The following is a 12,376-nucleotide window of genomic DNA, read 5'->3' as shown; positions in this document are numbered from 1 at the left end:
ACAAATGGAGATTAGATAAAGGGGCATTCAGAACAGAAAATAGGAGGCACTTTTTTACACAGAGAATTGTGAGGGTCTGGAACCAACTCCCCAGTAATGTTGTTGAAGCCGACACCCTGGGATCCTTCAAGAAGCTGCTTGATGAGATTCTGGGATCAATCAGCTACTAACAACCAAACGAGCAAGATGGGCTGAATGGGGCCTCCTCTCGTTTGTAAACTTTCTTATGTTCTTATGCTGTATCACGCTGTGCTGTATCACACTGTGCTGTATCACACTGCTGTGCTGTTACTGTGTGAAACCTCTGTAAGGGTTGCATTGTGACACACAGTCAGGTAACGGCTGTGTTTTATAGTTACCTGGCTTCAGGGTCATGATTTGAATCCAGAATGCCTTCGTGATGTGCTTACAGGGATAGTACAGGGATATTTCTCAGGATCGTGGAATTAAATTATCATTATTATTATTATTATTATTATTATTGTTACAGGGATGGGAATAGCACTCCTATTGCACAGCAGTGTCTCCCATTCCGGGTTTTACTACCAGCTTGATCTGCCCCCATGTGTTTCAGCAACAAGCGCAGTTCAGGGCGATTATTTTCCTGTAGGAGTGGATTGCAAAGGAGGCTTTGTACCGGCCACTCTCACCCCATTGGTCAGTCCCTGTGCCGTCCCAGCATGCACCTCTCCACGGCATGAATACAGTGCTTGTCCACACTGACGGAGACGCCCCCCCCCTCTCTATTTCAGGGGCTGCTGCCAGTCTTTCAAACCCAGGGCAAGTGAGCCGCAGATCTGGGTTTCAGGGAGAAGGACAACGTTTGATCACAGGAGAGTTTGAAGTGGGGTTTGTTTGGGTTTAGTTTAGTTTTCTAAGCAAGAAGAGACAGTAAGCCATCGAGGGGTCTGAGCAGGACTTCATGTGTCTGTTGAGAAGAACCGGAACCAGAACCAGAACCAGAACCTTTATTTTTGAATGCGTTTAAAAATATCTGCATTTATTATTTTTACGAATGGAGTTAATAACGTGCGTTAGGAGGAGCGGGACAGCATGATGGAGGAGGAATAACGAAAGAAAAGAACGAGAAAAGATAGAAACGAAAGAGGAAGAAGGGAAGGAAGGTGGAAGAGAAAAGAAGAATTGAAGGAAGAGAAAAGAACAGAAGGAAGGAAGGAAGAGAAAGCAATGTTATCTTAGAAGGAGTTATTTATTTATTTATTTCCTGGGGGTGACCCCTGACCCCTGAGCATGTTCCTGTACTGGAAGAAGCGAGGAGCGTATGAGCTGGAGACGGAGCTGGGGGAGCTGGGGGGGTACACCCCTCTTGAGAGGTACTCCTGGGATTCCAGTCTGCACATCAGTGAGGACCTGAGCGGTACGGATCACCTGAGAGAGAGTGTGAGGGGTACAGATCAGCTGAGAGAGAGTGTGAGGGGTACGGAACCGCCCGAGAGAGAGTGTGAGGGGTACAACTCAGCTGAGTGAGAATGTGAGGGGTACGGATCAGCCGAGAGAGAGTGTGAGGGGTACAGATCAGCTGAGAGAGAGTGTGAGGGGTACGGATCAGCCGAGAGAGAGTGTGAGGGGTACAGATCAGCTGAGAGAGAATGTGAGGGGTACTGATCAGCTGAGAGAGAGTGTGAGGGGTACAACTCAGCTGAGAGAGAGTGCGAGGGGTACTGATCAGCTGAGAGAGAGTGCGAGGGGTACTGATCAGCCGAGAGAGAGTGTGAGGGGTACAGATCAGCTGAGAGAGAATGTGAGGGGTACTGATCAGCTGAGAGAGAGTGTGAGGGGTACAACTCAGCTGAGAGAGAGTGCGAGGGGTACAGATCAGCTGAGAGAGAGTGCGAGGGGTACAGATCAGCTGAGAGAGAGTGCGAGGGGTACAGATCAGCTGAGAGAGAGTGTGAGGGGTACAGATCAGCCGAGAGAGAGTGCGAGGGGTACGGATCAGCTGAGGCAGCACTGAGGCCAGTCACTGTCTCTCCCCCTGTCTCCCTCCCCATTCAGACACAGCTCCACTGTGTTTGCTATGATGTTTTTATATTAGTATGATTATAATTATTCTTCAGAATGAGCCTGGCTCTCCTCCCCCTCTAGGCAGTGGGTAGTATTTCGAATGCAGCAATGCCTCTGTCATGCACAGAAGCCTATTGTCCATTACAGTACAGTAACAGCACAGTGTGATTCACCCTGCAGTACAGTATAGCCTGGGCCCCTATAGCATTGTGCAGTGTGGCCCATGCCCTGTGTACAGTATACGGGGAAGGAGTTGAAATAAGACTGTGGAGAGCGGAGAGAGAGGGAGGGAGAGGAAGCGGTTTGGCGTGGAAGCGTTCTGATAAACAGCTCTGGCACTGTAAACAGTGTGTGTGTGTGTGTGTGTGTGTGTGTGTGTGTGTGTGGGGAACGCAAGGCTGGCAGGGACAGCGTTAACTCTTTCCCTGCCAGCACTCACAGGTGTGATTTGCTCTTTTGAACGTTTTATTTCGTCCGTCGTGCCTCTTTTTATTTTGTTCCTGTGTTTGTGTTTGTTTTGTTAATAAGTTGTTCACACAAGAGCACGGATCAGTTCTAGGCTGGGCATTAACCTTCACTACAGATACAAACACTCCTCTCCCAGACAAAGCATTTCTCCCTCCTTATATACATGCAGCCACTCGACTGGCATGGACCCTGACTGGGGAGTGGGGACACACCCGTCACTGCTGCCAGGGACAGAGTTAACCCCGTCCCTGTCAGGCTTGCACCCCCACACGCACAGCAAGGCTTCTGCCCTGCCACACTCTCCTAAATGAAACTCAGTGAATTCAGTGACAAGTTTACTGTCTCTCCCACTCTACCTCTCTCTCTCTCTCTCTCCCTCTGTCTCCCTCTCTCCTCTCTGTCTCCTCTCTCTCCTCTCCTCTCTCTCCTCTCTCTCTGTCTCCTCTCTCTCCTCTCCTCTCTGTCTCCTCTCTCTCTCCTCTCTCTGTCTCTCCCCCCTCTTTCTCTCCTCTCTCTCTCTCCCTCTGTCTCCCTCTCTCCTCTCTGTCTCCTCTCTCTCCTCTCCTCTCTGTCTCTCCCCCCTCTCTCTCCCTCTCTCTCCTCCCTCTCCCTCTCACATCCTCTCTCTCTCTCTCTCCCTCGCTCCTCCCTCGCTCCTTGCCTGATGGATTAACCCCTTTGTGTTCCAGATGAGCGGAGCTCTCCTGATGAGGGGATTCTGGCCTGTCAGCACCCGGACTGTGTGGAGGGCCGGAGGGCAGTCAGGGTAAGAGAGCATCACTCCTCGGAGCTCTGAGCGCCAGCAGGAATCGATGCAACGGGGGCAAACTGGGAGGGTCAAACTGGGGGATTCACGTGCCTGTCTGTCTGTCTGTGTGCCTGCCTGTCTGTCTGTCTGTCTGCGTGTCTGTCTGCCTGCCTTTCTGTCTGTGTGTCTGTCTGTCTGTCTGTGTGTCTGTCTGTCTGTCTGTGTCTGTCTGTTCTTCTTGGATCTCAGGAAGATAAACTAATCAGGTCAGGTCAGAACTGAGCCGGTAATAATGACTGAATTAGTGAAAGGAATGCGGAGTGGAGCGCCGTGGAACGATCAGGGCAGTACTGAGATTCCATGCGTTTAGTGTTCAGGAATTTCTCTGAGGCCGGAGTAGAGGGGGGGCGGGGGGGCGGGGGGGCGGGGGGGGGGACCAGACTGGCTATAAATTGTGCTTTTTTATTGGTCATAATTTCTAAAACGAGAAAGCTGAGTGTCTGGAACTGCAGCAGAGCTGTCTGCCTGATTTTACTACCGTTCCCCCTCCTCTGGCTCTCTGTCTGTCTCTCTGTCTCTCTCTCTCTCTCTCTCTCTCTCTGTCTCTCCCCTCTCTCTGTCTCTGTCTCTCTCTCCAATCTTCACTCTCCAGGACAGATTGTGTAGATTGTATTCTGCACGCTGGGATGATGCGAGTCTGGCTGTGTTGTGTGTAGATTGTATTGTATTCTGCACGCTGGGATGATGCGAGTCTGGCTGTGTTGTGTGTAGATTGTATTGTATTCTGCACGCTGGGATGATGCGAGTCTGCCTGTGTTGTGTGTAGATTGTATTGTATTCTGCACGCTGGGATGATGCGAGTCTGGCTGTGTTGTGTGTAGATTGTATTGTATTCTGCACGCTGGGATGATGTGAGTCTGGCTGTGTTGTGTGTAGATTGTATTGTATTCTGCACGCTGGGATGATGCGAGTCTGGCTGTGTTGTGTGTAGATTGTATTGTATTCTGCACGCTGGGATGATGCGAGTCTGGCTGTGTTGTGTGTAGATTGGATTGTATTCTGCACGCTGGGATGATGCGAGTCTGGCTGTGTTGTGTGTAGATTGTATTGTATTCTGCACGCTGGGATGATGTGAGTCTGGCTGTGTTGGCTCTGTCTGCAGAGTTGAATGGTTTTAAATCCGATTATATAAAGAGATTAAATTGAGGGTGAGGGGGGGGCATGTGGTCTGCTCTGCTCTGGAATGTCAGTGTTTGTTTCTTTTACATTTTTTGTGAAACACAAACAATGCACAGCACAGCCAGCAGGGGGCAGCAGAGCTCCGGGAGGAGAGGGATCTGGAGGTGGAGGCGGAAATGGTAGCAGTAAAGGCATTGGAGCCCATTGTATAAAAGAGTAATACAGTCTACTCGAGTCGAACAGGACGTTCACCGCTTCAAACAGTGTGTGTGTGCGAGTGTGTGTGTGTGTGTCAGTGTGGTGTGTGTGTGTGTGTGTGTGTGTGTGTGTGTGTGTGTGTGTGTGTGTGTGTGTGTGTGTGTGTGTCAGTGTGTGCCTGTTTGTGTGTGTGAGTGAGTCAGTGTGTGCGTGTGTGTGTGTATGTCAGTGTGTGTCAGTGTGGTGTGTGTGCCTGTGCGTGTGTGTGTGTATCAGTGTGCGTGTGTCAGTGTGTGCGTGTGTCTACGAGAGAGAGAGAACACAAACAGTGGGAGTGGAAGAGCGGAGGAGTGCGGTGAAGCCCAGGCAGGACTGGGCAGCTCTCAGCCCGTCTCCCTGCTCGGAGACACTGGGTGGGGCAGAGTCAGAGTGAGGTGTCACTGGAGATCCGTCATCAACCACAAAAACAAAGCAGCCATCATAACAGACACATGACCTCACTCGCAGCCCTCTGGCTTGCTTTCTTTCCTTCTTTCCTTCTTTCTGTGTTTGCTTCTCTCCTCTCCTCTCAAGTGTCGCTCTTTCTCTCCTCTTCTCTCCCGCACTGTCAGAGTGCTACACTGCGCTGCACAGATGATCTGATCAGACATGACTTCTCATTAATCCCTCCATGGAAACCTGGCTCAGCTGCAGGGCTCCCATCTCGAGGTGTGTCCCAGACGAGAGGCAACTTGCAGCAGTGAAGAGTTACTGAAGCTGAACTGAGTCACGCAGACCAGCGTTTGGGCTCTAGTGCCTTCATAAGAGTTATTATTAAGATGAAGCTAGAAGAGACCGAGTCAAGCAGACCAGCGTTTGGGCTCCAGAGCCTTCATCAGAGCTACTGAAACTGAACTGAGTCAAGCAGACCAGCGTTTGGGCTCTAGTGCCTTCATCAGAGTTACTGAAGCTGAGCTGAGTCAAACAGACCAGCGTTTGAGCTCTAGTGCCTTCATCAGAGTTACTGAAACTGAACTGAGTCAAGCAGACCAGCGTTTGGGCTCCAGAGCCTTCATCAGAGCTACTGAAACTGAACTGAGTCAAGCAGACCAGCGTTTGGGCTCCAGAGCCTTCATCAGAGCTACTGAAACTGAACTGAGTCAAGCAGACCAGCGTTTGGGCTCCAGAGCCTTCATCAGAGCTACTGAAACTGAACTGAGTCAAGCAGACCAGTGTCTGGGCTCCAGTGCCTTCATCAGTGCTATTGAAACTGAAGCATGTGTTATTATTGAGCACGTGTTATTACTGAGATGAAGCTGGAAGAGATGGCTGGTTCCTGCACTCCCTGCCCCCTCACAGGAACGAGCTGTGGGATGATTAGGAAGCAGGAGGACGTGTGACGAGATACCAGCAGAGGGGAGGAGAGCAATTCAACTCACCGGTACATTGCTACTGTGTGTGTGCAGCTCAGTGTGTGTGTGTGTGCATCTCAATGTGTGTGTGTGCGGCTCAGTGTGTGTGTGCATCTCAGTGTGTGTGTGTGTGTGCATCTCAATGTGTGTGTGTGCGGCTCAGTGTGTGTGTGCATCTCAGTGTGTGTGTGTGTGTGCATCTCAATGTGTGTGTGTGTCTCAGTGTGTGTGTGTGCGGCTGTGTGTGTGCATTAGTGTATGCGTGTGGCTCAGTGTGTGTGTGTGTGTGTATTTGTCTGTGCGTGCTTCTCTGTGTGTGTGTATTTGTGTGTGTGTGTCTCTGTGTGTGTGTGTGTGTCTCAGTGTGTGTGTGTGTCTGTGTGTGTGTGTGTGTGTGTCTCAGTGTGTGTGTGTGTGTCTGTGTGTGTGTGTGTGTGTGTGTGTGTGTGTGTCTGTGTGTGTGTGTGTGTGTGCGTGTATTTGCGTGTTCCTCTCTGTTTAAGTGTCTCTGTTTTAAGCAGCCGCCTCTCAGGCCTTTTTCAATGAAAGCTTCTTTCCCAGGAAATCCTGCTTCTGTTCTGAGTCCAAAAAAAGACTAATCCAAAACGCGCTCACGTCAGGAGGCATCTGTTTGAAACAGTAATCCCGGGTTACGAGGGGTTAACGGGTCCCCCCGCGACAGCGCAAGGGGGGGGGCAGTGTAGTCTCGGATTCTGTGATCACAGTCCTTTCACTTCACCACCTTTTTAAAATAGAATCTGCCAGTTGAATTGGATGCTGGGCCTCTCTGTCTCGCTGCCTCTCTGTCTCACTTTCTGTGGTGAGAGCTGAGGAGGGACTGGGAGGGAGGGAGGCAGTGTGGCTCTAGTGGTTAGAGCTGAGAGGGGACTGGGAAAACCAGGAGGAAAGAGCAGACAGACAGCTCAGCTATACTGCAAACCAGCCAGCAGCCTGCTAGTGGTTTGTGGAGAGAGAGAGAGAGAGAGGGAGGGAGGGAGGGAGAGAGAGAGAGAGGTAGAGAGAGAGCTGGCTGTGCTGCAGTGAGTCAGTGAGTGAGTGATTGCTCAGTTGATCACGTTGTGTATAGTGTGAGTGATACAGACGAATCATTACAACACAACTGCAGCAGACTGAGACCTGCCTGCCTGCCTGCCTGCCTGCCTGTCCTGGCTTGAGGAAGTTTTTGGCACTCAGGGCTGATTCTCGTGAGAGGAAGGGAAGGTGTTTTTCTCCAAGCTCTCTAGCTCTCTCTCTCTCCCACTCCGTACCCCAGAGGATCGGATCCTGAGAATTCAGCTGCCGGGAGCTGGAGGGGGGGTTTAGTTTGGAAGGAGTGTGTGTGTGTGAGTGTGTGAGTGCGCGAGTCCTTCTTGTGCATTATTTAAAACAACAGATTCTCATCTCTTCAAGCTGGGTTCACAACGCCCCGACGTTCCGGTGAGTCCAAGAAAAAAAAAATATATATATATATTTTTTTGTAATCTTTTCAGACTAATCTAGTCACTGCGCTGATCTTTGTTTGATCAAAAGATTCGACAGAAAAGATCTCCTGGGTGTGAGATCGTATCACTAATGCGTTTGACTCTGTGCTATGCCTTTTCTAAACCTCTGCATCACCTCCTTCAGTCACTGTGTGTGTCACTGCATCATCTTCACTGTATCACTGCATCATCTTCTCTGTGTGTCACTGCATCATCTTCACTGTGTGTGTCACTGCATCATCTTCACTGTGTGTCACTGCATCATCTTCACTGTGTGTCACTGCATCATCTTCACTGTATCACTGCATCATCTTCACTGTGTATCACTGCATCATCTTCACTGTGTATCACGTTTGTCATTGAATTTACACTGAAGACACTGAGAAAGACTTCTAGTGGAAACGCTTGCCATTGAATTTACACTGAAGACACTGAGAAAGACTTCTAGTGGAAACGTTTGCCATTGAATTTACACTGAAGACACTGAGAAAGACTTCTAGTGGAAACGTTTGCCATTGAATTTACACTGAAGACACTGAGAAAGACTTCTAGTGGAAACGTTTGCCATTGAATTTACACTGAAGACACTGAGAAAGACTTCTAGTGGAAACGTTTGCCATTGAATTTACACTGAAGACACTGAGAAAGACTTCTAGTGGAAACGTTTGCCATTGAATTTACACTGAAGACACTGAGAAAGACTTCTAGTGGAAACGTTTGCCATTGAATTTACACTGAAGACACTGAGAGACTTCTAGTGGAAACGTTTGCCATTGAATTTACACTGAAGACACTGAGAAAGACTTCTAGTGGAAACGTTTGCCATTGAATTTACACTGAAGACACTGAGAAAGACTTCTAGTGGAAACGTTTGCCATTGAATTTACACTGAAGACACTGAGAGACTTCTAGTGGAAACGTTTGTCATTGAATTTACACTGAAGACACTGAGAAAGACTTCTAGTGGAAACGTTTGTCATTGAATTTACACTGAAGACACTGAGAAAGACTTCTAGTGGAAACGTTTGCCATTGAATTTGCACTGAAGACACTGAGAAAGACTTCTAGTGGAAACGTTTGTCATTGGGGAGAGGGGAGCAGGGGACCGGAGAGGACAGAGGACAGAGAGGGCAGAGGGGACAATAGCAGGAAGCCGGTCAGCTCGCTCAGGCATTGTTTCACTTCACAGACGCAGGAAGCCGCTCCGCTCCACACTGGAGAGCGAACAGCAAAAACACAAGGAGAGGAGAGGAGAGGAGAGGAGAGAGGAGCGTGTGTCGGCGTGCTTTCAGTGTGTGTATTTCTGTCTTGAGCTCTGTGTTTGGGGTCAGTGTGTCGGTGTGCTTTCAGTGTGTATATTTCTGCTCTCTCGCTTGTCCTTAACGGAATTCCCTTCAAAGCATAAACAAACCTGAACACCGTGGAGTACTTGGGAGCTGACCCCTGACCTCTGACCCTGTCTCCCCCGCAGGTGTGTCACCACCCGGACTGCCAGGCGCTGAACAGCCACACCCCCCTGAACCTGTGTGAGTCATGTGACTCCCGCTGTCACCGCGAGCAACCTGGAGACAGCATGCACTACGACAGACACCCCTGCTTCCACCTGCAGCCACAAGGTGAGAGAGAGAGAGAGGGGAGATACAGAGGGGAAAGAGAGGCGTGGACAGGAGAGAGAGAGAGAGAGGGGAGATACAGAGGGGAAAGAGAGGCGTGGACAGGAGAGAGAGAGTGAATATATAATACATGATTCCTGAGTCTGCAGCTGGGTGTGTGTGTTGCACTGTTCCATGAAAGGCAGTGCCCCTGTCTCCTCGTTACTGCTTCTCACTGCACAGCTATTTCAACTAAATCACACAGTCCCCATGTTAGCAGGCTGGTTATTAAATCGACTCTGCCATAGGAAACAGTGCAGCTCAATAGGAAACAGTGCAGCTCAATAGGAAACAGTGCAGCTCAATAGGAAACAGTGCAGCTGAATAGGAAACAGTGCAGCTCAATAGGAAACAGTGCAGCTCAGTAGGAAACAGTGCAGCTCAATAGGAAACAGTGCAGCTCAATAGGAAACAGTGCAGCTCAGTAGTGCTCGAGTCAGCAGGCTGGTACTGAATCAAGCACAGCTGATCTCCTGGCTCCGTTCCCTCCTGTGTTTCTCTTGCTGTGTTTGTGACTGTGTCTTCCTTCTGGTTGCAGGTTCGATCCTGGAGCGAAACGTGTCGACGCGGTCCTGCCCCACCCGCACCAGCCCCCCCCCTGACCTGGAGGAGGAGGAGGAGGGGGAGGGGGGAGGCGACACTGGCAAGGGGTGAGAGGCAGCTACAGATTGACAGTGCTGGAGGCGTTGCTCTCAAAACCTCTTCATTCTTTCGTTCTTTCTTTCTTTCTCTGAGCGGCTCCGCAGTGGGATTAAAAGCATTGTTTAATTTTATTTTCTATTTATTTTTAATTTAGTAACTGATTTGTTTTGCCTCCTCTGCAGGGATCGCAAAAGCGCAGCTTTGAAGCTGAACAAAAAAAAACCACGACGGAGACACACTGATGTGAGTTACAGTGTGTGTGTGTGTGTGTGTGTGTGTGTGTGTGGCGGAGGGGGTGTAGGGGTGTGTGTGTGCGCGTGGGGGTGTGTGTCTGTGTGTGTGTGTGGCGGGGGGGTGTAGGGGTGTGTGTGTGTGTGTGGCGAGGGGGGGTGTAGGGGTGTGTGTGTGTGTGTGTGTGTGTGTGTGTGTGTGTGTGTGTGTGTGTAGGGGTGTGTGTGTGGCGAGGGGGGGGGGGGAGGGTATGCAGTGGGTTGCCTGACTCTGACGCTGCTCTGTCGCCCCCTGCAGGATCCCAGGAAGGAGTGCTTCACTCTGAAGTTCGACCTGAATGTGGACATCGAGTCTGAGATCGTCCCTGCCATGAAGAAGAAGACACTCAGGTGAGTGAGAGTGCGAGTGTGCACTCTGCAGTGTGAGTGTGTTTCAGCTCTCACCCCCTCGCTGCTTGTTTTCAGGGAGGTTCTGTGCCCTGTGTGTGTGTGTGCGTGTGTGTGTGCGTGTGCGTGTGTGTGTTTCAGCTCTCATCCCCTCTCTGCTTGTTTTCAGGGAGGTTCTGTGCCCTGTGTGTGTGTGTGTGTGTGTGTGCGTGTGTGTGTGTGTGTTTCAGCTCTCACCCCCTCTCTGCTTGTTTTCAGGGAGGTTCTGTGCCCTGTGTTCGAGAGGAAGGGGATTGAGCTGGGGAAGGTGGATCTGTTCCTTGACCAGTCCAACACGCCGCTGTCTCTTGGGTTCGAGGCGTACAGATTCGGGGGGCACTACCTCAAGATCAGAGGTAGGGGGCGTCGTCCTCATAGTGAAACCAGGACTGGATCACACCACGCTGTAGTGGGAGTGTCTTACTCCCATCCCTGTGACGCTCCTCCCCTCTCCCCTCTCCCCTCTCCCCTCTGCATCACTGCCTCCTACACTCCCAGAGTCTTCCCAGATTGCATTGCAAATTCCACCGTTTGTATTGCGGGAAATGTGTCTGAGCGAAACGGGAGTCTGTTTCCTGGGAATGTGAGAGGGAGGGGGAGAGAGAGAGGGGGGGAGGGAATGAGAGAGAGAGAGAGAGACAGAGAGAGAGCATTCCGCAGATGTGGCAATCGCACAGCCCACCCCCCTCCCCCCCAACACTGCAGCAGCACACGCTCCTCAGCACAGCCTCTCCGATTGGCTGTGCCAGCAGCTCATTAGCATACAGGTGTTGTGTTTCCTGCAGCTCTGTGTGTGAGTGTGCAGGTGGAGAGGCTTGTCTATATTGTCTGCGCTCCGCATTGTCATCCAGAGGCAGACTGCCTGTGCTGTAGGGGGCTGCAGCTGCTGGTAACACAGGCGACTGGAACCGGTAATACTGCTCCTCTCCTCCTTCCCCATCTCCATCTCTCTCTATCTCTCTCCCTTCTCCCTCAACGTCACTCTCTCCATCTCTCTCTTCTTTCTGGATTGTTTCTGACGTTCCTGACTCTGTGTGTCTCTGTCTCTCAGCCAAGCCCGGGGACGAGGTAAAGGTGGAGAAGGCTGTGAAGGAATTCCGCTCGCTCAGTCTGCCCAGCATGAGGGGCTCCTCCGGACCACCCCCCTACATCGTGTCCCCCGCCAGCGAGACGACAGAGCCGGGACAGCCAGGACGGAGGGACAGCACCGAGGTCATGGTGAGTGAGACAGTGTGTTACAGTGCAGCACAGTGCAATGTGATGCAGCACAGTACAAACTGTGAGATGCCCGGGTGGACAGAAGAATATCACAGCCAAGTGTAATAAAGCACAGTGAAAGCATGGGGAAGCACAGAGAGGTCTGGTAAAGCATAGGGAAGCATTGTAAAGCACAGAGAGGTCTGGTAAAGCATAGGGAAGCATTGTAAAGCACAGAGAGGTCTGGTAAAGCATAGAGAAGCATTGTAATGCACAGAGAGGTCTGGTAAAGCATAGGGAAGCATTGTAAAGCACAGGAGAGGTCTGGTAAAGCATAGGGAAGCATTGTAAAGCACAGAGAGGTCTGGTAAAGCATAGGGAAGCATTGTAATGCAGAGAGAGGTGTGGTAAAGCATAGGCAAGCATTGTAAAGCACAGAGAGGTCTGGTAAAGCATAGGCAAGCATTGTAAAGCACAGAGAGGTCTGGTAAAGCATAGGGAAGCATTGTAATGCACAGAGAGGGATGGTAAAGCATATTAATAAACATGGCAAACCAGGGTAAATGTATAACCATGGCAAAACTGGTGTCTGTGTCACTGTGTGTGTGTGATTCAATCTCTGTGAGCCTCGCACACCTACGCTAATATTTCCTAATAACTGGTGGATTTTGGGAAGGCAGGCGAAGGCTTGTTGTGTTTCCTGACACGGCCCTGGATCACTGTGACTCATTGAGACTGG

The 12,376-nt window shown here is 50.6% G+C and overlaps 1 protein-coding gene across 1 annotated transcript; it reads left to right on the top strand.

Moving 5' to 3' along the window:
* Nucleotides 1-494: 494 nt before the first annotated feature.
* On the top strand, nt 495-11,828 carry LOC131730535 (pleckstrin homology domain-containing family G member 5-like). Its single transcript, XM_059020656.1, has 8 exons — nt 495-1,378; nt 3,183-3,259; nt 8,962-9,106; nt 9,681-9,792; nt 9,967-10,027; nt 10,313-10,404; nt 10,660-10,796; nt 11,492-11,828. The coding sequence occupies exons 1-8, from the start codon at nt 1,252-1,254 to the stop codon at nt 11,761-11,763; spliced, it is 1,023 nt and encodes a 340-aa protein (XP_058876639.1). The 5' UTR covers nt 495-1,251; the 3' UTR covers nt 11,764-11,828.
* The last annotated feature ends 548 nt before the right edge of the window (nt 11,829-12,376 follow it).

This window comes from Acipenser ruthenus, unplaced genomic scaffold (genome assembly GCF_902713425.1).
Source record: "Acipenser ruthenus unplaced genomic scaffold, fAciRut3.2 maternal haplotype, whole genome shotgun sequence".
NCBI lineage: Eukaryota > Metazoa > Chordata > Actinopteri > Acipenseriformes > Acipenseridae > Acipenser > Acipenser ruthenus.
This window is presented reverse-complemented; position numbering and strand designations above follow the sequence as displayed.

Excerpts from the sequence above, each read along its gene's own strand:
- LOC131730535 (XM_059020656.1), top strand. The coding sequence starts at position 1,252 with ATGTTCCTGTACTGGAAGAAGCGAGGAGCGTATGAGCTGGAGACGGAG. Across the intron at positions 9,107-9,680 it reads CTTCCACCTGCAGCCACAAG|GTTCGATCCTGGAGCGAAAC; the intron begins GTGAGAGAGAGA and ends TTCTGGTTGCAG. Across the intron at positions 10,405-10,659 it reads ATGAAGAAGAAGACACTCAG|GGAGGTTCTGTGCCCTGTGT; the intron begins GTGAGTGAGAGT and ends GCTTGTTTTCAG.